The sequence below is a fragment of the Amblyomma americanum genome, chromosome 1, assembly GCF_052857255.1.
Source record: "Amblyomma americanum isolate KBUSLIRL-KWMA chromosome 1, ASM5285725v1, whole genome shotgun sequence".
Classification (NCBI taxonomy): domain Eukaryota; kingdom Metazoa; phylum Arthropoda; class Arachnida; order Ixodida; family Ixodidae; genus Amblyomma; species Amblyomma americanum.
In genome coordinates, this window is record NC_135497.1 from 110,818,689 (window position 1) to 110,842,334 (window position 23,646).

The 23,646-nt window shown below is 49.2% G+C and overlaps 2 protein-coding genes across 2 annotated transcripts in view; both read right to left on the reverse strand.

Annotated features, from left to right (window-relative positions):
• Window positions 1–1,334: 1,334 nt before the first annotated feature.
• On the reverse strand, window positions 1,335–3,173 carry LOC144113131 (uncharacterized). Its single transcript, XM_077646047.1, has one exon. The coding sequence runs from the start codon at window positions 3,171–3,173 to the stop codon at window positions 1,335–1,337; it is 1,839 nt and encodes a 612-aa protein (XP_077502173.1).
• Window positions 3,174–5,602: 2,429 nt separating this feature from the next.
• The window catches only part of LOC144113451 (major facilitator superfamily domain-containing protein 10-like), an 81,754-nt gene continuing 63,710 nt past the window's right edge, over window positions 5,603–23,646 (reverse strand). Inside the window, exons 12-15 of the mRNA XM_077646537.1 lie at window positions 12,753–12,881; window positions 11,007–11,095; window positions 7,991–8,102; window positions 5,603–5,778 (exon numbers count right to left, since the gene is read on the reverse strand). Of these exons, the coding sequence (XP_077502663.1) occupies window positions 7,995–8,102; window positions 11,007–11,095; window positions 12,753–12,881 (326 nt within the window). The 3' untranslated portion in view covers window positions 5,603–5,778; window positions 7,991–7,994. The remainder of the gene's footprint in view (window positions 5,779–7,990; window positions 8,103–11,006; window positions 11,096–12,752; window positions 12,882–23,646) is intronic.

Genomic DNA, 23,646 nt, shown 5'->3' on the forward strand with positions numbered 1-23,646 from the left:
CGTACCCCGGCGCATTTTTGCTAAGGCCGCCTTAAGGTCGTGCAACTCAAAAGGGGCATCAAGTGTTTCATTAGGCCTGCCAGAGTACATGTACTCAGGCCCAGGCGGGTCCTCCGTACGACAGAGATATCTATCGCACAGAGTGTCCGCAAGTTGCGCCGTCGTACCTTGATACCCTTGCAGAGCCCGCCGGAGCTGCTTTTGCGTCTCCCCTCTCGTTTGGGAGGGGTCGATTAGACTGCGAAAGAGACGCCACGTCCCCTTCGAGCTCATCTGATGAGCTGCGGCGTCGCAGCGTGCTATCCAATTTGAATCTGAGAGTTCGGCAGCATACGCTGCAGCCTGCTCTGTGAGTTTGGCTATGCGGTCGCGTAATTTGCGATTAGTTTTCTGCTTTTTACACCGTTTAGTTAAGCTCCGGCGCGCCTCCCACAAATGCAGGAGGTGGGTGTCCACTGCGGGGATCTCTTCGGTGGTTTGTAGTGTTGTGACGTGTTATTTCTGAATGTTGTATATGTGGTTAGCCCACTCCGCGTAGCCGCCGGAAAATAGTACGGGAGGGATAGTGTGATTTCGGAATTTGTGCCAATCGGTCAGCTTGGCCTGACCCCGTTTTTTGCGCGCTGCCTTCGCCATGAGTGTAATCCGGAGAAGGAGGTGATCGCTGCCTAGAGAATCTCCCAAGTTCTCCCAAGCAGCCGCTCTAGCATTTTTAACGAGAGAAAGGTCGGGCCACGTGTCGCGGGTTACCGAATTCCCCACTCGGGTGGGATACGCCGGGTCCGTGAGCAACGTGAGGCTGAGGGTGGAGATGAGCTCCGCCAGCTTACGTCCTCTTGCCTGTTCGAAGTGGTAGCCCCAATTAAAGCTGGGAGCATTGAAGTCTCCAACGACCACTAGAGGCTCTTTGGCTACCATTTTTATCGCGCGAAGGAAGATTTCATTAAGATTTCAAGGGCAGTATATGTTGAGGATATGTATTGACGGGTCGCGGCGTCTGAGAGGCAGTACCCGGACCATTGTATATTCTTGCTCGGTACTCAAGTCTAAGTCGACTTGAACCACGGTGTAAGCTTTATTCACCAAGATGCACGTAGAGGCGCCCCCCTGAAAGGTGCTGTAGCCTGATAATTTAGCGTCTATGCCGGGCTCCTGCAGGGCAATGAGTGCCGGCATGTCTCCTAGGGACTGCAGGTAGAGCTGGAGGTGTGACCGTTTTTTCCAAGCTCTGAAACCCCTGCAGTTCCATTGGATGATCTGGAATTTTTCAAGGTTTTTATGATTCCTATTAGATCTGCTAGCCATTTTGTTCTATTTATTTACGGGCGAGCGGACTAGCTCTGGCCGGGAGCCAGCGCAACCCCAGCGATTGGCCGCACCGACCCACCAGCTACAGATCCTGAACCATGTTCCTCCGCTGCCTGGCGGGAGGCTGTCTTACGTTTGAGGTGAGGGGATTCGCAGCTAGTGGCGTTCTTAATTTGGGTGCTGACCCAGGGCTGCGCGGCTTTAAGGACCGAGTCAGTGACCTGGGCCATAAGGTCGGGAAGTGCTTGCGTTAAAGCTGCCTTGAACATGTCCTGGGAGGACTCGCGGACTGCTGACATGATTTGATTCGGGAGGGCCGCCACTTGCTCCTCCAGTTGCTCGGTTTGGCGCTGCAGTGCCTCTAGGCCGGCGACGCGACCAGCAGATCCAACTACCGTGTCCCCGCACTGCCGCGAGACGCTAGTGAGGCAAGATGTTACGGATGACCCGTCATCCTCGTCATCTGGCTCAGCTTCTTGCATTGGTTCGGATGACCCGGCCTGTTTGGCCTCTAATTCTTGAATTTTGCGCGCTAGAATTTGGTTCTGGCGCCTGAGCTCCTCTACCTGCTGCTGTAGGGCGGTTTCGGTAGGGGAGGGACGGGTAGGGGGCCCGGAGACTGCCCTACTCCAACTGCTCTCCTGTGGTTGGACGGGTGCCAAGGGCGGGAAGTCCCTGGCGTTGAGGACCGGGGGCACCGCCTGGGTCGCGGACTTGACAGGTTTCGATGTGCCGGGTTTGGCCTTGGTTTCCTGATCGGCTGGCGCTTTCTTGGCCTTGGGCGGAGGAGCCTGCTTGGGCCCCGTCTTTGTCTTCGGTTTGGATCCGGATGGGGAGCTCGGTTTGATGGCTTTCCGGAACCACCCGGCACAGCCAGGAGCTCCGGTAGGGTGGCCGCCTCCGCAGATGAGGCAGCTCGGAACACAGTCATGTTCTGCCGGGCCGTCAGGAGTGGCATCGAGAACCTGGACTCCGCAGCGTTTGCAGCGGCCCGGCTGCGGTCGCGGGCACGCATCGGCCCGATGGCCCACTGTGCCACAGCGGTGGCATGCTGGCACTGTTTTCTTGTACAAGCGAACAGGGAGCCGTTCGTAGCTGTACAACACCGTCCGTGGCACCTTGGTCCCCGCGAAGGTGATCACCGCAACCGGGGTTCCCCCTAGCTTGCGCACAGACACCACATTTTGTTCCGCACTGAGTTTTCGTTTAACACTTTCAGACGTTTCGTCTGGCGAAACAGTCACGACGCCTCGACAGAACGCACCGGAGGGTTTAGGGTGTCCCCGGAACGGTAGCTCGCGTTCCCCTACCGGCAGCACAATATCCCGGAGTAGCTTCTCCGCGGCGTCGACAGATTTCAGTGCACATACAAGGACGTTTTGGTCCCAAACGGGCCACACCTCAAGTCCAGCATTTGCGTCGTCCCCGAGGATGCTGCGGTCTGCAGCGCCGGCTCGTCCAGGACCAAAAGTTGCCTTGAGGCCGACCGTGTTTCTTGGTTTTAGCACCACGACGATGTCATCTTTTTCAATGCGCGGCGTGTTCTGCGGCCGCCACCGGAGTTGCTTGGAGCTCTTCGAGGCTGCGTTCAGCGCACTCCCGCCCTGCGTATGCGCAGAGCTAGCCGGCGCCTGTTGCTGGGTGGCACCAGCACCAGCGTCCCTCGATGCCGCCGCCGCATTCTTTCCGCGCCAGACGCGGACCATATCTTGGAGGTAATCGTCCTCGGTTGGTAGAGGATCCTCGCCTTGAGTCGTATCCTCGGATTGATGGGTATCCATTGTTACGATCTGCAAGGACTGCGGGTTGTATCCGGTGACTTGATTTGGAGCCGCCAGAGCCGAGGGATCCCCGACCGGGGCCATCGCAGGCCCCGGCGCCGTTAGGCTTAGCACCACCGCGGCGTGACGAAAGCTTTAAATGACCGAAAAGTGGTCAAAAATTGGCCCCACCTTAACAAACGTGGTGTGGACGGGTGCCGCTGAGGTTCCTGGAGACGATGATACCAGGCTTGCACGGGGAAAAGTTGGTGTATCGCAATTGATTGCGATCTGTCACGGAGCCGACGCGGTATGCGACCGCTCCCGTCACCGACCGTCCCTCTCCTATCCTGTGGCAAGGATCACCCAGCCTACTCACGATCATGCTCAAAATGGAAAGTAGAAAAAGAAATAATAACTCAAAACAAATGAAAATGTCACCTTCAAGGAAGCAAGGCGACGCGTCACAGCCAGCAAATTTTTCCTAGCTCCCAATACAAACTTCGCCGATGCGGTGCGATGGGGTGGCGCACCACACCGGTTCTCAACGCCTGCTCAGGCCTCACCGAGTGAGTCCGGGGGAGAGCAATCCACCCCTCTGGCAGAGGCAGCGAAAGCTGCCCCGCCAACTCCGAGAGAAGGCCTGCCGACCTCCGAGTCGGGAGCCAACAACGCTTCTTCCAACCGGGAAAGGCCTACCACACGTATACCCGTAGCTTCACAGGAGTCCAGCTCCTCCAGGGAGGTGATGGATACCACCCCCAGCACTTCTGTGTTGAAGGGGCGGCATAATTTTCTCGAGAGAAAAAGAAAGCCGAGAATAACTCCTCCTGAAAACTAATCTTCCTCAACACCCAACACACTAAAACATGGAATTTTTGGTTCAATGGAACTGTAGAGGAATGATGAAGAACTACACAGACATTATAGGCATACTAAAATCAATGTCACCTTTAGCTCTATCTCTTCAGGAGACAAACCTAGGGCCAAAACACAAAAACATCTTGAAAAAATTCCAAATTTTTCGACGAGATAGAGAACAGGCTCTCAGGTGGCATCGCAATTATAACGCAAAGCAGCGTCCCTGCACGCGAAATACCATTGAAAACAAACTTTGAGGCTGTAGCAGTCAGTGTAGTTACACACAAAACAATAACAATATGCTCTGTATATATACCACCACACCTCACAGTTACTATCCACGATTTGGAAAGCCTTTTCCATCAACTACATGAACCATATGTGGTAGTCGGGGATTTTAACGCGCACTCCTCCTTTTGGGGTAGCGAGCGCACAGACACCAAAGGCCAAATAATTGAAGACCTGATACTTACTAATAACATATATGCCTAATGAACACAGGAAAAACCACATATTGCTGTCCCAGCTCGAGAAAAATGAGCTGCCTTGATTTAACTTTCGTATCACCATCAGTTTTTAATGATTTTATTTGGGGCATTTTAAATGACCCCAGAGGAAGTGACCATTTACCCAGTTTTAAAATTATCATCCTCAATCCAAATCATTCCAGCACGACCCCAGCGCTGGAAACTCCAGCTAGCTGACTGGTCGGTGTTTACCGAAAATGCCACATAACATAAAGAATTCAATGATAAGCTTAGCATAGATGAAATAAATGAAAAAATTACCACCTGTATAATTTATGTTGCAAAAATAGCGATCCCGCAAACATCAGGACAAATCAGAAAAAATCACAAGGTTTGGTGGACACAGGAGTGCAGACTGGCAAAAAAAGAACAAAACAAAGCATGGGGAATATTTCGAAGGTACCCCACAGCAGAGAACCTGTTATTATTTAAAAAGGCCCGGGCCAGTGCTCCTCGTATTCGCAGAAATGCCGAAAAAACGTCCTGGAGGAAATATGTATCCGAAATAAATACTTCACTACAGGCCAAGAAGTTGTGGGATGAGGTCCGCAAATTCAGTGGCGACTATTCTCCTTACACTTTTCCATTTCTGTCCACCCCTGGTACAGAAACAACATTACAAGAACAGGCAAACATATTAGGTTAGCACTTCGCTGCTGTTTCCAGTTCGTCCAACTACACAGAAACTTCAAAAATACAAGTCCATAGCAGAAAAATAAAAACTTCCCATAGGAGCAAGCATGAATGAACATTATAACATGAAAATTACAATAGAGGAACCAAATAGAGTACTGTCTGCAGGCAAACAGACAGCAGCAGGCCCAGATAATATACACTACACCATGCTTGCACATCTTCCCTGAGGCTGCCGTTGGGGCACTTCTAAAATTCATCAAAAATCTTGATTTCAGGGAATATACCTGACGCATGGAAGAAAGCCATTATAGTACCTTTCTTGAAGCCTGCCAAACCATCATCAAGTCCTGATAGTTACAGTCCAATTGCACTCACCAGCTGCCTATAGCAAAATCATTTGAAAGTGTGGTGAACATCCGACAAACATTTGTTCTTGAATCTTATCACCATAAAAACACAGTAATATACGCAGCCTCCAGCAGTGAAATGACTGCAAATAGCTCGAAACATAGATCAAAAAACCCTCTTTTACTGTATATCCTGCAAAACCTGCATCAGCTTGCAATACGCGGGTACAACGTGCATTTCTGCTGGGTTCCAAGCCATGTTGGAATTCCTGGAAACGAGCTCGCAGACTCCGTGGCAGGAAATGCAACCGGGAGTGACGTCTGCAAAATGAAGATCCCCTGGCAGGAATATAAAGGAACAATTAAGTGAGCGCTGAAATCTAAATGGCAGGCTGAATGGAACCATGCACTAAATAATAAACTGCACCTCATAAAGCAAAACATAAAAGAATGGAAGGATTGCAATCACAAAAACAGATTTTATGGAGTCATACACTCAAGACTAAAAATTGGACACGCACACTTAACACATAATTTTTTACTCAAGGGAGCAGATCCATCAGAATGCGAGCATTGTAGTTGCCCGCTTTTAGTCATTCACATCCTTTTAACCTGTCCATTGTATGAAATGCATCGTCATACTTATTTTGCAAACTTTTACAAACATCACGTACCATTCCATCCATCTCTTCTGTTAGGTGATGAACCTATGGTACCATTTGATAAAATTATGGAGTTTTTAAATAGCATTGGAATTTAAAGGTTTTTATAGTTTTTTTTCATATCACATCATCTAAAGGGTACCCTGTCACAGACAAGGAGGCGCCGTAGCCAGGCACAGTGGGAGGCAACTCCTCGCCCTCTTGCTCTTGGCAGTATCCTACATTCAGACTCCATTTCATTCCTTTTTTACTGCCATGATTATACCGCAGTTTAAGTCTCGTCAATACGAGGCTAGTTTACATTCTAGAATTGAACAAGCGAATAGATCGATTCCAATGCGGTTTCCAACGTCACCGATCTACGGTAGACCTATTGGTGCGCCTTGAAACACATCCGGGAGGCTCACGCATATGGCCAATACTGTCTGTCGGTATTTTTCGATCTAGAAAAGGCATACGACACAACCTGGAGGTGTGGAATCCTCCAGGACCTTGTAAACACTGGAATTGGTCGGAAAATGCTCCGATGTATTGAAGACTTTCTTTCCGTACCTACAGAGTCCAGTTGGGCAACACTCTTTCTGACGTGTTTGTTCAAGAAAATGGAGTCCCCCAAGGTAGCGTGTTGAGTGTGACGCTCTTTTGCTTAAAAATAAATTCATTAACTAATATCATCCCACCTAGTGTGCAATACTCATACGTAGATGATCTGCAAATCAGCTTTGCATCCTGCAACTTTGCTGTCTGCGAACAACAAATACAAACAACTGTCAATCGCCTCACAAAGTGGGCGGATGAAAATGGACTCAGGTTCTCGCCAGAAAAAACTGTTTCGGTCTGCTTCTCACGCAAACGAGGCCTACTTCCACATCCATCCCTGCATCCCAGTGGAAAAACCATTCCCGTAAAAACCGAACAGAAGTTTCTTGGTTTGATCTTCGATTCAAAACTAACATTCGGACCACACATCAAGCAGCTGAAGCTCCGCACTCAGAAAGCTACAAATATCCTGAAAGTTCTGTCCCACCAGACATGGGGTGCAGACAGACTTTGCTTACTCCGCCGATATTGATCACTGATACGCTCGAAGATGGACTATGGGTGCGTTGTTTATTCTTCAGCCCGACCATCCACATTGAAAGCTCTAGACCCCGTCCATCATTCCGGATTAAGGATTATTCTAGGTGCGTACCGAATGTCGCCTATTCAAAGCCTATATGTGCAATGCCACGAACCGTCTTTGCAATCGCGAAGAGCATTTCTAACATTGACATATGCACTAAAGATTTGTTTCATTTCCGGAACACTCCTCCAAACCTCTTTTGGAAAATACATGTCAGACAGCTCTCTTCCGAAATAAAACAACATATATGCCAACCATACGAATCAGGATAGACCAGACCGCCGAATCATATGAACTCAATCATTCTGTAGAGCATCTGTTCCCATACGAAAATGACGTCGCACATTGGATAAAAACGTCCGTGCAATGCAAATTTTCCATTAGGCAAATACGACAAGAAAGCTGTACCATTGGCATTTATACAAAGCGAGTTTTTTTAAATTGAAGAAAAATATAATGAATTCACTGCTTTATACACAGACGGCTCAAAAACTCATGACAGGGTAGGTGCAGCTGCCGTGCAAAAGTGTTCAACCAGTCGTGCCATTGTTACTTAACCCAAAAGCAAGTGTGTACACTGTGGAATTATATGGAATATTGATAGCACTGGACGACATAAGTAACCAACACAATAAAAACGCAGTAATATACACAGACTACAGAAGTGCCATGACTGCAATTAGCTCGAAACATAGATCAAAAAACCCTCTTTTACTGTATATCCTGCAAAAACTGCATCAGCTTGCAATACGCGGGTATAACGTACATTTCTACTGGGTTCCAAGCCATGTTGGAATTCCTGGAAACGAGCTCGCAGACTCCGTGGCAGGAAATGCAACCGGGAGTGACGTCTGCAAAATGAAGATCCCCTGGCAGGACTATAAAGGAACAATTAAGTGAGCGCTGAAATCTAAATGGCAGGCTGAATGGAACCATGCACTAAATAATAAACTGCACCTCATAAAGCCAAACATAAAAGAATGGAAGGATTGCAATCACAAAAACAGATTTTATGGAGTCATACACTCAAGACTAAAAATTGGACACGCACACTTAACACACAATTTTTTACTCAAGGGAGCAGATCCATCAGAATGCGAGCATTGTAGTTGCCCGCTTTTAGTCATTCACATCCTTTTAACCTGTCCATTGTATGAAATGCATCGTCATACTCATTTTGCAAACTTTTACAGACATCACGTACCATTCCATCCATCTCTTCTGTTAGGTGATGAACCTATGGTACCATTTGATAAAATTATGAAGTTTTTAAATAGCATTGGAATTTAAAGGTTTTTATAGTTTTTTCATATCACATCATCTAAAGGGTACCCTGTCACAGACAAGGAGGCGCCGTAGCCAGGCACAGTGGGAGGCAACTCCTCGCCCTCTTGCTCTTGGCAGTATCCTACATTCAGACTCCATTTCATTCCTTTTTTACCGCCATGATTAACCACAATTTAAGTAATGATATTTTAGATCTTATGAATTTGTTCCAGCCATTTACACTGGATTTTTAGTCTATTTTATTTGTTTATTGCGCACCGCGTATCGTAATGACATCAGTTTCACTTGTAACCTAGATATAAATAAGCATCGGTTTGGCGCTCTTTGGCCTTAGTCGCCCTTGCGCCAATAAACTCTCAATTAATTAACACACTGTTTTACCCTGCTTGATGTGTCCCCTCTAGTGCAATCTGAAGGCTGTCAAGACCGTTCCGGCTAAAAGGGACCAACAAGTTTTTTTTTCTTGGCTAGACTGTCACCTAGGCCGCAACAAACATAACAGTGAGATAGAAGAATCCTTCGGATAGCCACGGAAATGCATTTGTTGCACCCCTTTAGCGAAAATAGACATTTTTACAACAATTAAATCTTAATACCGCTGTCACACTGGCAACGAAAAGGCCTTTTCGAATCAGGTCCTTATGTTTGAAGGCTTAAGGAGTGAAGCTGCACGGCACAAATGTTGTACCTTTGTCGCTAAGGGCCTTGAAGGAGAAGGCGCCCTTCCGATACCTTTGCAGCGCAAAGGCGCGGCATTCGAGAACCTTCGATCGCAGTGCCGTCCAGCGTCATAAAGTGGAAACAAAGAAAAAATTAGCAGCTAACAATATTTGAAAACATCGTTAAAATATGGAAGGTTTGCCTGGTTTTGCTTTTTGCGTGGGAGTTTATATTTTATGCCCAGATTTCAAGACAGTATAACTGTTGCCGCAACACCGAGTGGCCTTGTTGGCCTAGGCAATACACAAAACCAGTTGCTAATGATGAGAGCTGCTGTTGCTGTTCTTTTAACGAAGCAATAAGAAAAAAAATGTCTGAGCTCAACGAGTGAAAAAAATACACCACTTTAAAATTTTCACTTCATCCACTTCATGTATAGGAGCGGGTGTTCAGTACCAACACAACTGTTTCACTTTCGGGCTGCACCGAGTGGCTGTGTTGCAGTTCCTTTGAGCCTTCACTCCTTTGGTGAAAGTGGTGCCTTGCTGGAAAGGCCTTTGAGGAATGCCATGTGACAGGGGTATAAGTAGGTTAAGCTTGAAGTTTTTTAAGTGAGAGCGTGTATTTGCAACAACACCGGCTAGAATCTTCGTACCCTCCCCTGGTTGCCAAGAGGAAGGGAATTCCTTTCAAGACCTCTCCTGCTAGAGAAACTGTGGGATTGGCGCTGAGGGGCACAAGTATTCAAAGGCCTGCTGCAACTTGCTATCGAACGCGCACTTCGTAGGAGTGGTTGAGTGAATGCAGAGAGCGTGCACTGTAATGCCACAACAACGTGTAAAGAGTGCTTACACATTCTTACGCCATGCGTTCCGGTGGTAGCCGCAACGTGAAACTTGCGGCTAAAGTTTATGGGTTTATGGGGGTTTAACGTATCAAATCGACTGAGGCTATGAGGGACTCCGTAGTGAAGGGCTCCGGATATTTCGACCACCTGGGGTTCTTTAACGTGCACTGACATCGCACAGGACACAGGCCTCTAGAATTTCACCTCGATCGAAACTCGACCGCCGCGGCCGGGATCGAACCCATGTCGTTCGGTTCAGCAGCTGAGCGCCATAAGCACTGAGCCACCGCGGCGGCTGACTATATTTTAGAAGTTTTCTGGCTAGATTCGCCGCAGAGTCACATTTGCTATACAGCGACAGCCAAATCGGGCCGATGCGCTATTTCGATTCAATTACATATGTTCTGACCCGCTTTTCGTCATTAGCGTATGCGATATCAAGTCGATCCCCACTGTCTCTAGGCTTCAGCGACTGACGACGAGCAAATGCGGGCCGAGCCATAGGGTGGCATGAGCCAGTGACGAAAGGCTGGGATGGCAAAGATAGATTGGAATCGAAATATCTAATTGGAACAGACAAGCGTTCTTTCAACCGTAAGGTTAAAGGTCAACTGCAACAAAATTTTTCGTCTCGTGAAAACATTTTTGAAGCGATAGCATTTGAGTTCTCACACCAAAACGCCGGCGATGTCCAGCGTCACTAAATTCGCTATTTGGTTGAGAAAGGTCACATGACCTTGTGACTTCAAAACAACCTGCCCCGATGCCCCCCCCCCACAACCGGCTAGTCACGTGGTACCACAGAGGCAAGCCTCGAGCGAGCGCAGCTGCGGTGCCTCGCCACACTGAGTCGCGTGTTATGACGTCATTTGCCACGCCTCCACTCCGCCGGCTCAAGGTCAAACGCGCACCAAACTTGACTTTGGGAGTTGTAGTTTGAGGAGTAGAGCTTTCGCCATAAAATTGGTAGGGTGTACGTGCTCCTTACCTTGTTGACGCCCCGAGGATTCCGGCCAGGAATAGTCCGCGCAACGTCGTCACATAGGACATGCTTTCCATCATGTAGTAGGGAACGATCTGGAATAGGACAAATGCAAGAGCACCATCATGTTGCCATCGCTGGGATTTTCTGTGCCATCTGCGAGTACACACACGACGCCGGCTGTGCTTGTAATGGGAACAACAGTGCTTTCACATTAAAAGTAATGCATAGCAGATCAAGGTATTAACAAGTAACATGAAGAGGCAATGCAGTTGCAAACACTTCAAGAGGAAAACTACGCAAAGAGCTGCCAACGTCCATCCATAATTTGGTGGTGAAGGGGTTAAAAGAAAGCTTCAAACTGTTAAGAGAGACCAAAACGGAAATATGTTCAGTTAGTGAGTGCGTGCAGGTTCTTCGCAAGGAATGACCAATGAATATGATATGGGATTCAGTGGGTGTCGCTGAGTGTATGATCCTGTGCAACATTAAAATTCGGTCACACACACACCTATAATTTAATGGCTGGTGCGATAATTATTTGGCATATAACGAAGGTGAGAAGTTGTGTTCGTATCAATGATAAATAAATGTTTCATTTGGGTTTCATTCCAGCTTGTCAATGTTTCAAGCACAGTGCCGGAATTGGACAACAGAAGAGCATTAAAAAATGGCCCGCTGCAGGGCACGCTGCCATGGCGAACGTCACTTTGCCCAGTAAATCAAATAAGCTATTTTATTTATCTTGTGTTTTTTTAGTCTTGATAGTATTCTGGTTCTTTGCCATTCTAAGCATACTCTACTTTTTAAAATTTATTTGACGTTGTGTGCAAATTTTGCGTTCTGCTTTTATGCCACTAGTACTGGTGCACGAGCACGGTAGGCGTCAGGCGCCGCTCGCCTGGTTAAATAAATCCGGAACCCTTCACTACGGCGCCCCTAATAGCCCTTGAGTCACTTCGGAACGTTAAGCCCCACAAATTGATTGACTGAAAGCCCTTTATTTTGAGAAGACACAAGGTCGCTGCGAGGAGAAATGGGAATAGAACGTTAGTGAAATCTCGAGGTCCGAGTCAGTGTACTGTCCATTTTACAATGGTTGCACGCGATAAGAAGGGATTTGGTCGGCACCCCTACAACGCTCAAACCACGTCGCTGCGCTGGAGCAATACGCGTTGGCATTGACAACAATGCTGTAGAAACACTCCACTAGAGGCGAAACGAAAAATGCGCCCGTGTGCTGTGCGATGTCAGTGCACGTTAAAGATCCCCAGGTGGTCGAATTTATTCCGGAGCCCTGCACTACGGCACCTCTTTCTTCCTTCCTTTGTTCTTTCACTTTCACTTTTATCCCTTCGCTTACGGCGTGGTTCGGGTGTCCACGGAGGTGTGAGACAGATACTGGGTCATTTCCTTTCCTCAAATACCAAATATAATTATAGCATAGGCCGCCGGCGTACATTGGGCAAATTGGCGCTGGTTGGTTGTTTTTAGGGAGAGGAAATGGCGCAATATCTGTCGCACATATCGGCGGACATATGAAGCACGCTGTAAGGGAAGGGATAAAGGAGGAAGTGCAAGAATAAAGGAAGAAAGAGTTGAAGACGCGGATAACTGGCTCCCTTGGTCAGTGGACGCCTTCATCGCGCTTTCGTGTATACATGGCAGTGGTGTCCACCTGCAAGGAGGCGTGCTTTCCCGCAAAACTTCGTGCTTAGCAATGCTATACCGCCAGCCATTTTTTTTCCTTACCTGGTCGTAGCTGTGGACGGACCCTCACTGGAGCGGGTCGCAGTCTCGGTACCAGTAGATGATTGCTGCGGCCGAGCATGCCACTATATGATGAAGAAGAGCACGAATCCACCACAGGCGACGGCGATCCTGCAAGGGTCGCACAAAGCGGAAGAGTGTGCTCTCATCCTACTCGCCAGAATCTCCCTTCGCTCTGTACGATTTCAAATTCACTTCTGCAAGTGCCAGCTGCGCTCACTTCGTCAGAGCCAACCATATTCTGTTCCCGTATGTTTTACGCGTTATGGCATTTTTTTCGGAAATGACTATGTCAGTAGTAGTAGTAGCAGTGGTGGTGGTTTCTTAAAATAATAACAAAAAGGAAGATAAGATTTTTGCTAGCCCTGGCATCTGTCATCGATGCTGAAGCACCTGAGCTGGCCAGCGGAAATAAAGGATAGCAGGCAGAATGGAGAAATGAAGTGAAGGTGAGACGCGTGCAATTATATAAATACTTTATATTTAACAGAGTGCCGTAAAAAAAAACACTGAATATATGAAGTACACTTGAATTCACACAATGGCGACGCACGTTCGAGCAGAAGGCTAAGAATGAAGCCTTTATATTACAATGCTCTGTAGTCGGGAAGAAGGCGTACTTTAATGCAGAAATCATGTGCACACGTTTTCTTTTGTATTAATTTATCCTGATTCTTTTATATAGACATTGTTGCGTTTAAATGTGTTATGCCACTTCTCACAAACACCATCGGATGCCACATTGATCTGCGATGCAGTGCGAAATAATGCGATTAAATTCAATGCGATCTACCACGTTACGTGACCGTCCCCTAAAGAGAACCAACGCAGCCCAAAACAAGCAAACTGAGCGGGGTGCAGTGCTATAAGCAGCCTTAGCACGCACAAAACCAGTCGAATGTTCGCCGTTCTTGATAGCACAGTCTCCCTAGATCTTCTACTTGTATTAGCGTGTTTTTCAGTCAATGTGCAATGATAACGTCGAGCCTAGTACCTTCATCCTTACTAAAGAGCCGTCGCCATCATCATAATAATCAGCGCAAGCCACGTTTCACCCAATGCACATGCATGCCGGGCAAAGGCCTCTCCCTGTATTGATCTCCAATTAGCCCTGCCGTAAGCCAGTCGCAAGCATCTATATCCCGGCAAATCTCCTAATCCCTTGTGCCCACGTGCACCTGAGCACCTGCAGCCGCTGGATGCGTCCTCCTCCTCTTGGAATCCACTCTGTAATTACCCTAACAAGCCGCCTGCCACCATGTTCGGTGTACATGTTCCGCCTATATATTTCCTCTTCTTCATTTCCGCCGGAATGGTGTCCCCAGTTTTGCTGGCTATTGCACGCCGCGCCCTTTCTCTCCCGTATAACGTTGCCCCATTTCAGTTGCTCTCCCACAGCTGGCTGCGCTGTCCTCATTCTAATTGCAAGCGTTAGCCTAGGGTGCCTCGATGCCCGCTCGCCTCGCCTCCGCTTTCAGGGTGAGGACACCCTTCGTAGCACCCCGCGCCGCCGTTTCCCCCTGGCAGCGGCGTGTTGGGTCACGCGCCGGTCGCGTATACTGCGCGCTATGCATGTGGCGTCGTTTTTGTGCGGTTGCGTGGCGACTGCAATGATCCGAATAAACTGGAAACTTACGCTACATGGTTGTTTCGCTCGTGGCAGCAATGTTCTGCCAGTTTTGAATGTTTGTTACATGATGCAGTCGCTGCGAATGCACGCCGATCAAAAAGTTATGACTGGCCGCTACGTTCCCCACTCACTGGCTACACTGAAAAAGAGCCTGCGGTTATTGGCGCCTCCTTCGTAGTCATAATTTACAGTATCAGGGTCGCCGAATGATGTTGGATTATGCTACATTTGTTGTTCTAACAAAAACTTTTTACTAGATCTCAAGTTTCTCAGGTATGCCAGCAGCGCGGAGGATGATCTGCCGAACATAACTATTTTTTACGTGGTTAACACCCGCTTGTCCAACATTAACTGGGATGACTTTGTCTTATTACTCCGCCATATGTAAAGGATTCCAAGCAGTAATAGGAAATTTCTTTTCCAAACGATCCGTCGCCACACTCTTCTGGGACGGACAACTGAGGACATGTCTGAAACAATACGTTCATATTTTCTCGTTTGCTAAAGGCTTGTTCCGCAAAAAAAAAATTATGCACATGGTCAGAGTTTCCCTCTGAATAGTGTTGAATAGACGTTGATTGATAGTACGATGCGACACCTTGCTGATTATTCAGCAAGACATCTGTAGTTTTTATTGGTTTTTCTTGGAAAGAACTAAAAATAAACGGTTCAGTGCAATTTGTAATTAAATAAGGCAACATAGCAACAAATTTCAGTTGCTAAGTATACAAAAACGTTAGTTTTTCCTTCTATTCAAAGCATGAAGGAAAAACAGTAAAAACGACCGATTCACAAAGAAACCTGAAAAATTCAACTCTAGATTACGGCTTTATTTCAGTGCCGCTATTCACGCCAAACTCAACTAAGGGGAGTCGGAGCAACACAGGCCGCCTTTCTCGCTTCAGCGGAATTGTCTGCTCCAGTTGCCAAAAGACGCTGGCTTGCCGCTGTTGCAAAAGGGTTGCAAGCCCCAAGGGTAGCGTTGGCCTGGCGGCCTGGGGCAAAGCAGGAAACATCCGAAGGTCCCGGCAAAGGAAGAGTCGACTGGCAACAGAACAACTTGTTTATTCTGGCATCGCATAAGAGCAGCCGGTCAGGGCGACCACGTTACTCGAAGGAAGAAATCGAAGTCTCTCGTTGGCGTCCGGGGCAGCTCGCTTTATACCCACGGAGTCGAGGGCAAGAGGGAATGGCTTGGGAAGAGTCATCCGATACGGCGACGCTTGAACATGTTCAGGCGTGACGGGCGCGTCCGCCAGGCCGGCGCCGGTCAGACCTCCTCGCCTCCCAGTTGAGGAGCTCCTCTCCCCGGCTGCCGCGCTTTGACAAGCGTGGGCAAAACATGCACACACACACACACGCACGCACGACGACACGTGGCACTGAAACATGCCTGGACGCGCTTGGCGGGAGGCGTTGCGGCCGCGATGAACGAAGCCGCGGCGTCCGTTGCATCCGCGCCGGCTATACCGCGCGTCGTAGGTAGGCGAGACGTAACAGACCGCCCCGCCGGGAGAAGGAGATCCCGATGGTCAGGGGACTGCATCCGCTGTCCAGAGGGATGTCGCTCGATGATGCTCGTAATCGAAACCGATCGTCCCTCGACGTTGCTTGAGCGCAGCGCACAGAGAAGGCCTCGTTCTCGGGTTCAGGATCACATAGGACACTGTAAAGTCACTTCGGGAGAGTTGCCATTTTTGTGCTCGTTCCCAGCAAGCGTTAGAACTACGCCGAAACGCAACCGCTCAGTCAGCAAGCACGAGACAACCCTCACTAAGCTCTGCCAGGCTCTTTCCCCTTTTATACTACTGCCTAGTTCCTTACAGTAGTCAAGCAGCACTCAGAACGCGTCCACAAATTGGAAAATTGCACTAGAAAGCACATAATCACTTTGAAACACTAAACAAAAGCAATATGTTAAAAATCCTGCCTCAGGAAGAAAACATCAGTAACCAACAACTTTGAGGCGGATTCCTACGTTAGGGGCTTCGACTTAAGCCATCGGCGTTACCGTTGAGACTCCCCTTTTTGTAACGCACCTCAAAGGAATATTGTTGCAAAGCGAGGCTCCAGCGCAGGAGGCGGCCATTTTTGGGAGATATGGTCTGCAGCCATTGGAGAGGGCAGTGATCCGTCTCAATGATAAACCTCGAGCCGGCTAGGTAGCATGACAATTTCTGAACGGCCCACACGAGACACGCACACTCTTTCTCGGTGGCGCTGTACGCCTGCTCACGACAGGTCAGCTTACGACTAGCATACAGGACGGGGTGTTCCACTTCTCCATTGTCCCTTTGGCACAGTACAACGCCCATGCCTCGCTCACTAGCATCGCACTGAACAACGAACCCTTTGGTATAGTCTGGCGATCGTAGCACAGGCTGGCTTGTTAGGGCGCTCTTTAGGGCGCTAAAAGCTCTCTCCTTTGTCTCGCTCCAGACGACTGTTTGGGGCTCTGTTTTTCTTAGAGCATCCGTCAGGGGAGCCGCGATATCGAAGTACCTGGGGATGTACCTCTGATAGTAGCCGGCGACACCCAAGAACGACCGAATATCGGTCTTCGTGCGCGGTTGCGGGAAGTCTCGCACAGCGGCCACCTTTATTTCAGAGGGGCGGCGACGACCCTGTCCAATCACGTGACCGAGGTAGACAACCTCGGCCTGTGCTAATTGGCACTTGGGAGCCTTGACTGTCAAGCCCGCTTCGCGCAGGCGGGTTAGCACTGCCCGCAAGTGTGCCATATGCTCAGACCAGGATGCGGAGAATATCGCTACGTCGTCTAAATACGGTAAAGCAAATTCTTCCTGTCCCCGCAACACTTTGTCCATGAGGCTTGAAAAGCAGTATGGCGCGTTCTTCAAACCAAAACTCAAAACTTTAGGACGGAATGTTCCCATTGGTGAAATGAACGCCGCATACCTACTAGCCTCCTCTGTAAGTGGAACCTGCCAATAACCCCTGACAAGATCTAGGGTGGAAATAAACTGAGCGCTACTAACTTTCTCAAGGCGCTCCTCGATGTTAGGGATCGGATAAATTTGATCCTTAGTGATAGAATTAAGCCTGCGGTAGTCGACGCAAGGACGAGGTTCCTTGCCCGGTACCTCAACTAAAATCAAAGGGGAGGTATAATCACTCTCACCCGCCTCAATAACACCGAGCTGTAGCATTTTCTTTACCTCAGCCTCCATAATATCGCGCTGGCGGGGTGACACCCGGTACGCCTTGGATCGTACTGGCTCTGGCGAGGTAAGTTCTATATCATGAGTAAGGACAGAAGTCCTACCAGGCCTCTCAGAGAACTGACCTTGAAACTCTTGTAAGAGTTGGTGTAGTTCGGTTCTCTGCTCAGCTGACAGCGGTGCTTTAATGATTAAGTCACTAATGACCTGATCAGTGTCTTCCCTGTTCGTCACTGAGCCTAGTCCCGGAAGCTCGACCGGAAGCTCTTCGGGAACGTTTACCATCATACACACCACTGCTTCCCGTTGTCTATAGGGTTTGAGCAGATTACAGTGGTAAACTTGCTGTGCTTTCCGTTTTCCTGGCAGACTCACCACGTAGTTAACATCCGACAGTTTTTGAACAATCCGTGCTGGGCCCTCCCACTGCACGTCGAGTTTGTTTTTTAGCGATGTGCGCAATACCATTACCTCATCGCCCACCTCAAAACGACGGGCCCTGGCTGTCCGATCATAATAAACCTTGGCCCTCTGCTGGGCCTTTGCCATTGCTTCACCTGACAACTCCTGTGCCCTTCTTAAGCGTTCAAGGAGACTAAGCACGTACTCGACCACGACTGGGTCGTCGCCCCTGCCTTCCCACGAGTCTCGAAGCATGCGAAGCGGAGACCGCAGCGAGCGACCGTACACCAGCTCAGCTGGCGAAAACCCCGTAGCCGCATGCGGCGCGGTCCTTAATGCAAACATCACCCCAGGCAGACACAGCTCCCAATCACTTTGTTGCTCAAAACACAATGCTCTCAACACGCGCTTCATGACGGAGTGGAGCTTCTCAACGGAATTCGACTGTGGGTGGTACACTGAGCTGTGTAACAGCTTTACCCCACACCTTTCGAGAAAGGCTGTCGTCAAAGCGCTGGTAAACACTGTGCCCTGATCTGACTGGATTTCCGCAGGAAAACCAACTCGCGCAAATATGGACAGTAGTGCATTGACTATCTCAACTGAGCTGAGATCTTTAAGCGGCACTGCTTCAGGGAACTTTGTCGCTGGGCAGATCACAGTCAAAATGTGTCTGTACCCCGTGGCTGTTACCGGCAGAGGTCCCACTGTATCAATAACGAGCCGTCTAAAAGGCTCCGTAATGATAGGTACCAACTTCAACGGCGCCCTCGATTTGTCCCCTGGTTTGCCAACCCGCTGACAGGTGTCACATGTCCTCACAAAGGTTTCTACGTCACGAAAACACCCTGGCCAATAGTACTCTTGCAAGAGACGGTCCTTAGTCTTCTTAACTCCTAGGTGTCCGGACCACGAACCGCCATGCGACAAGCGCAACAGATCCTGACGGTAGCACTGAGGCACGATCAGCTGATCGAACTCGACTCCTCTGCGGTCTAGATACTTCCGGTACAGGACCCCACCTCTTTCCACAAAACGAACATTTTTCTTGGCGATACCTTCTTTGACATTGCAGCGCCTGTTTTCTAGGCTGCCATCCTTTTTTTGCTCTGCTATCAAAGCCGACCGGCTGACTTTTAGCAACCTATTAAGTCCATCGGACGTAGGCGCGATGAGCAAATCTGTAGATAGCTCTTCTAATTTTCCCGTGTCGGGCATTTCCTCTCCAGTACCTGGTGCCTTCAGCGCTACAGGCTCAATTTTATTCAGTTCGGACGTGCTCTGAATATCAGCTTGCTGCGCCTCCGACCCTTTCTCATTGCTCGACAACGTCGGCCCCGCAACTACCGCCTTTGCAGCGAGCTCCCGAACTCTCGATCTGGTTAAGGCCTGAACGCTAGCCTCACCAAACAAAAGACCCTTCTCGCGCAGGAGGTGATCGGACCGGTTCGAAAATAGGTACGGGTACTGGGGGGGCAGCATAGATGACACTGCTGCCTCCGTCTCAATTGCTCCGAAAGGTCCTTCAATGAGCACTTTTGCTACGGGCAGACACACGCTGTGAGCTTCCACGGCTTGCTTGATCCATGCGCACTCGCCCGTGAACATATCGGGTTCTACGTAAGAGGGGTGAACTACATCCATTGTAGCTGCGGAATCACGAAGCACTCGGCACTCTTTCCCGTTCACGAGGAAGTCTCGCATGTAAGGCTCGAGAAGCTTCATGTTCTCGTCAGTGCTGCATAATGACAAAAAAACGACTTTTGTTTTTGTTTCTGGACACTGCGCCGAAAAGTGACCCGGCTTCTGGCACGTATAACACACGCGCGCTTGCCTCGCCTCGAACCGCTTTCTGCGTTCGGCTTCGGCTGCCGCCGTCTCCTTACGTTCGGTCGGACTGCTTTCACTCGCATCCGCACTACGTGTGTCCCCCCTTGCTCTCATGGGTGTGAACTTCGGCCTCTCAGACTTGGAGCCAAATTCACCCTTTTGACCGTCCTTAGCTCCGCGAGCCCGACGCGTCACAAACTCCTCGGCTAGCTCGGCGGCTTTAGCCACTGTACTAACGTCTGGCCTATCCAAGACCCAGTACCGCACGTTCTCAGGTAACCGACTATAAAACTGTTCCAGCCCGAAACACTGCAGAATTTTCTCGTGGTCACCAAACGCTTTCTCTTCTTTGAGCCACTCCTGCATGTTTGACATAAGCCTGTAGGCAAACTCTGTATATGACTCATTTCTGCCTTTTTCATTTTCCCGAAACTTCCGACGGAACGCCTCCGCTGACAGCCTGTACTTTTTTAGCAGACTCGATTTCACTTGGTCGAAATCCTCTGCCTCCTCTCTCTTCAAGCGAGCGACTACGTCGGCCGCCTCGGCGGGTAACAAAGTGAGCAAGCGCTGTGGCCACGTTTCCCGAGAGAACCCCTGCTTCTCGCACGTTCGCTCAAAGTTAACCAGGAACAAACCAATGTCCTCTCCAAGCTTAAACGGCCGCATCAGGTCAGTCATTTTGAACGATACCCGTTCTCCTGCACCGTGTGCCTGACTTCCATTACGAGCGCGTTCCATCTCTACCTCGAGACGCTTCATTTCCAAAGCGTGTTGACGGTCGCGCTCTTCTTTCTCTTTCTCTTTTTGTTCTTTACGTTCTCGCTCCTCTTTCTCTTTTTGTTCTTTACGTTCGCGCTCGTCTTTCTCTTTTTGTTCTTTACGTTCGCGCTCCTCTCTCTCTTTTTGTTCCCTCTCCTCAATGGTCTCAAGGCATTCCGACAGCTCGTCATCCTCAGCCTCCAACTCAAGAATCGCCCTTAGCAGTTCTGGTTTTCTGAGTTTGTCTGAGACATCAAGACCCAACTCTCTTGCAAGCTCCAGCAATTTCGGTTTGCGCAACGACTTCAAATCCATGGCTGCTCCGAATGCTGCTTTCTCTACTGCCTACTATTGTCTTGCCGCAAACTAACCCGGCAGCAACGACAACCACAATTACCAGCTCTGTTTCTGACACTAACAAAAGCCTGGCAAAACTCAGAAGAAGAAAGTCCCGCACTCACCAAACCTCGCAGCCACGAATTCAGCGCAGTCGTTCCGCTGCAGGCAACCAGTCATCACACAGGGCTCGTTGCACTGCTCCCGGATGGTCGTTGTGCTGCTCAGCATACAGTTGACCGCATATCTTCGCTGCTGGCCTCCGTTGTCGGGATCTCACCGCTGGCAACCAGTTGTTGCATTTGGGTTGCAAGCCCCAAGGGTAGCGTTGGCCTGGCGGCCTGGGGCAAAGCAGGAAACATCCGAAGGTCCCGGCAAAGGAAGAGTCGACTGGCAACAGAACAACTTGTTTATTCTGGCATCGCATAAGAGCAGCCGGTCAGGGCGACCACGTTACTCGAAGGAAGAAATCGAAGTCTCTCGTTGGCGTCCGGGGCAGCTCGCTTTATACCCACGGAGTCGAGGGCAAGAGGGAACGGCTTGGGAAGAGTCATCCGATACGGCGACGCTTGAACATGTTCAGGCGTGACGGGCGCGTCCGCCAGGCCGGCGCCGGTCAGACCTCCTCGCCTCCCAGTTGAGGAGCTCCTCTCCCCGGCTGCCGCGCTTTGACAAGCGTGGGCAAAACATGCACACACACACACACGCACGCACGACGACACGTGGCACTGAAACATGCCTGGACGCGCTTGGCGGGAGGCGTTGCGGCCGCGATGAACGAAGCCGCGGCGTCCGTTGCATCCGCGCCGGCTATACCGCGCGTCGTAGGTAGGCGAGACGTAACACCGCCTTGCTCCATAGTCAATGGCCAAGGCAGTAGACCTCTCAGTACTGGTCCGGGCTATTTGTAAGTGGTTTTATTAAAATAATAAAAAGGAAAGAAAAGATTTCTGCTAGCCCCGGCATCTGCCATCGATACGGAAGCACCTGAGCTGGGGCAGCGGAAATAAAGAATAGCAGACAGAATGGAGAAATGAAATGAAAGAGGTGAAGGGACAGGATTTGACTCATGTTGAACAGAAAGACGCGCGGCAGGCAAGCTCTCATTCCCGCTGCGTTCATCAAGAAAGAGAAAAAAATTGTAAGCTCCAGGACATGCCTGCCCAGAAGCACGCGTGCCGAATTTTACTTATCTCGTGGCTATGCGTGACGGCAACCAAAGTAGCATATTTTCCCTAGTAGGGTTTTACTGAAAAGCGATACCAAAAATAAGGCGCCTCTTCTTGACGACAGTGTAATTCGTCACGCATGCTCTCTTGCTTACTGACGCGCTTAAGGTATAGGTACTGCGCCGGGATATTCGGGTTGAACTAGCGCCAAGAAGTAGATGGGGCGGGAGGGGGGGTTTCGAAAAAGTGAGTTCCGAAAAAGTGCAGTCCTTCAGTGAATACAAGTTGCCTTTTGTTTTAGAACGCAGAGTGGAATGTGTACATTCAATATCATGTATATTGTAAATAAATGGATTATTCTTTGCTGTTCTGATATTTACGTGCTCAGCAACACTGACTCCTATGGTCAGTGCATTTGATGTCCGCCGTTTTCCGATGACGAAATGTGCGGAGGCTTGGAGTAGCGACGCACAAAATATATCTTTTAATTTGGTTTTGTTGAAGTGGACAGGCTGGCCATTACGAGCTGGCATTGCCTTGAACCTTCCCAAAACGGAAGTCAAAATTTCACGGCGATTAAGCAGTGGTTATGGCTATCACGCTCTTGTGCAAAGTGAATCATACACACGCACAAGTTAATTGTAGACTACGAAAGAAAACCACTCAGTAGCAGATTCAACAGACGTGACCGTTTCACAATTTCTTGAAAGGAAGACAAATTATAAAATAATGTGAGTCAATTTTGTGCTAACAGTAAACAGTAAACAGTGAGACTCCTACACAGTTCACTGGTCTGTTTCAACAACACCCCAAACACGAGGTGAGCAATGTATGTCAATCTTCTGACAGGTATGCTTTCATATATTTATCTCTTATATACTGCCACTGCTTTGTCGCGGTAGCAAAAGAGGAGCAAGTTAATGCCCAAACATCCTCGAAACTGTCGTTGACAGGAAAGCTTGATATTCTCATTAGAACTGCCCGAGTGGCAGTGTTTGGCGATTATGAAACTCCATCTCCAAATAAGCAATTCTGACTGTTGGAAAAGCAGTCGAGATGTAGAGTATCCGGGTGTACAGATAGCGCTGGAAATGTTACAACCGTTGCGAGAATGTAACGAATGTTCGCAAGGCGCCGAATTTCTTAGCAGATGAGCTGCGAAACATGACATATTTTAGCTTAACTGACTCTGATTCACTGTTTGAAACATCTCTAGTACCACTCTTTCTTGTTAGAACACCAGGTTTGCGGATTTTCACGCGGTAGTGGCAGTTTTATCTTCCGAAGGGCCCGCCGCCGCATTGCGCTCTATGCAGCCGAACGGGAGAGAGTGACCCAACATGTTGCCGTCGCGGGCAGTGTCCTCACCCTGAAAGCGGAGGCAAGCGGACCTCGAGGCACCCTACGTTAGCCTTGAAGCTACTGCCCTCTAAGTGAGCGCCAGGCTACGAGCACAGTAATACACATTTTTCTTTAGCCATGTCGGAGGGACACCGGGGGTCATCGGGGCTATCAGAGGTGGGCATCCTATAGAGTCGCCGCTACGAGACTGACCTTGGCGGCTG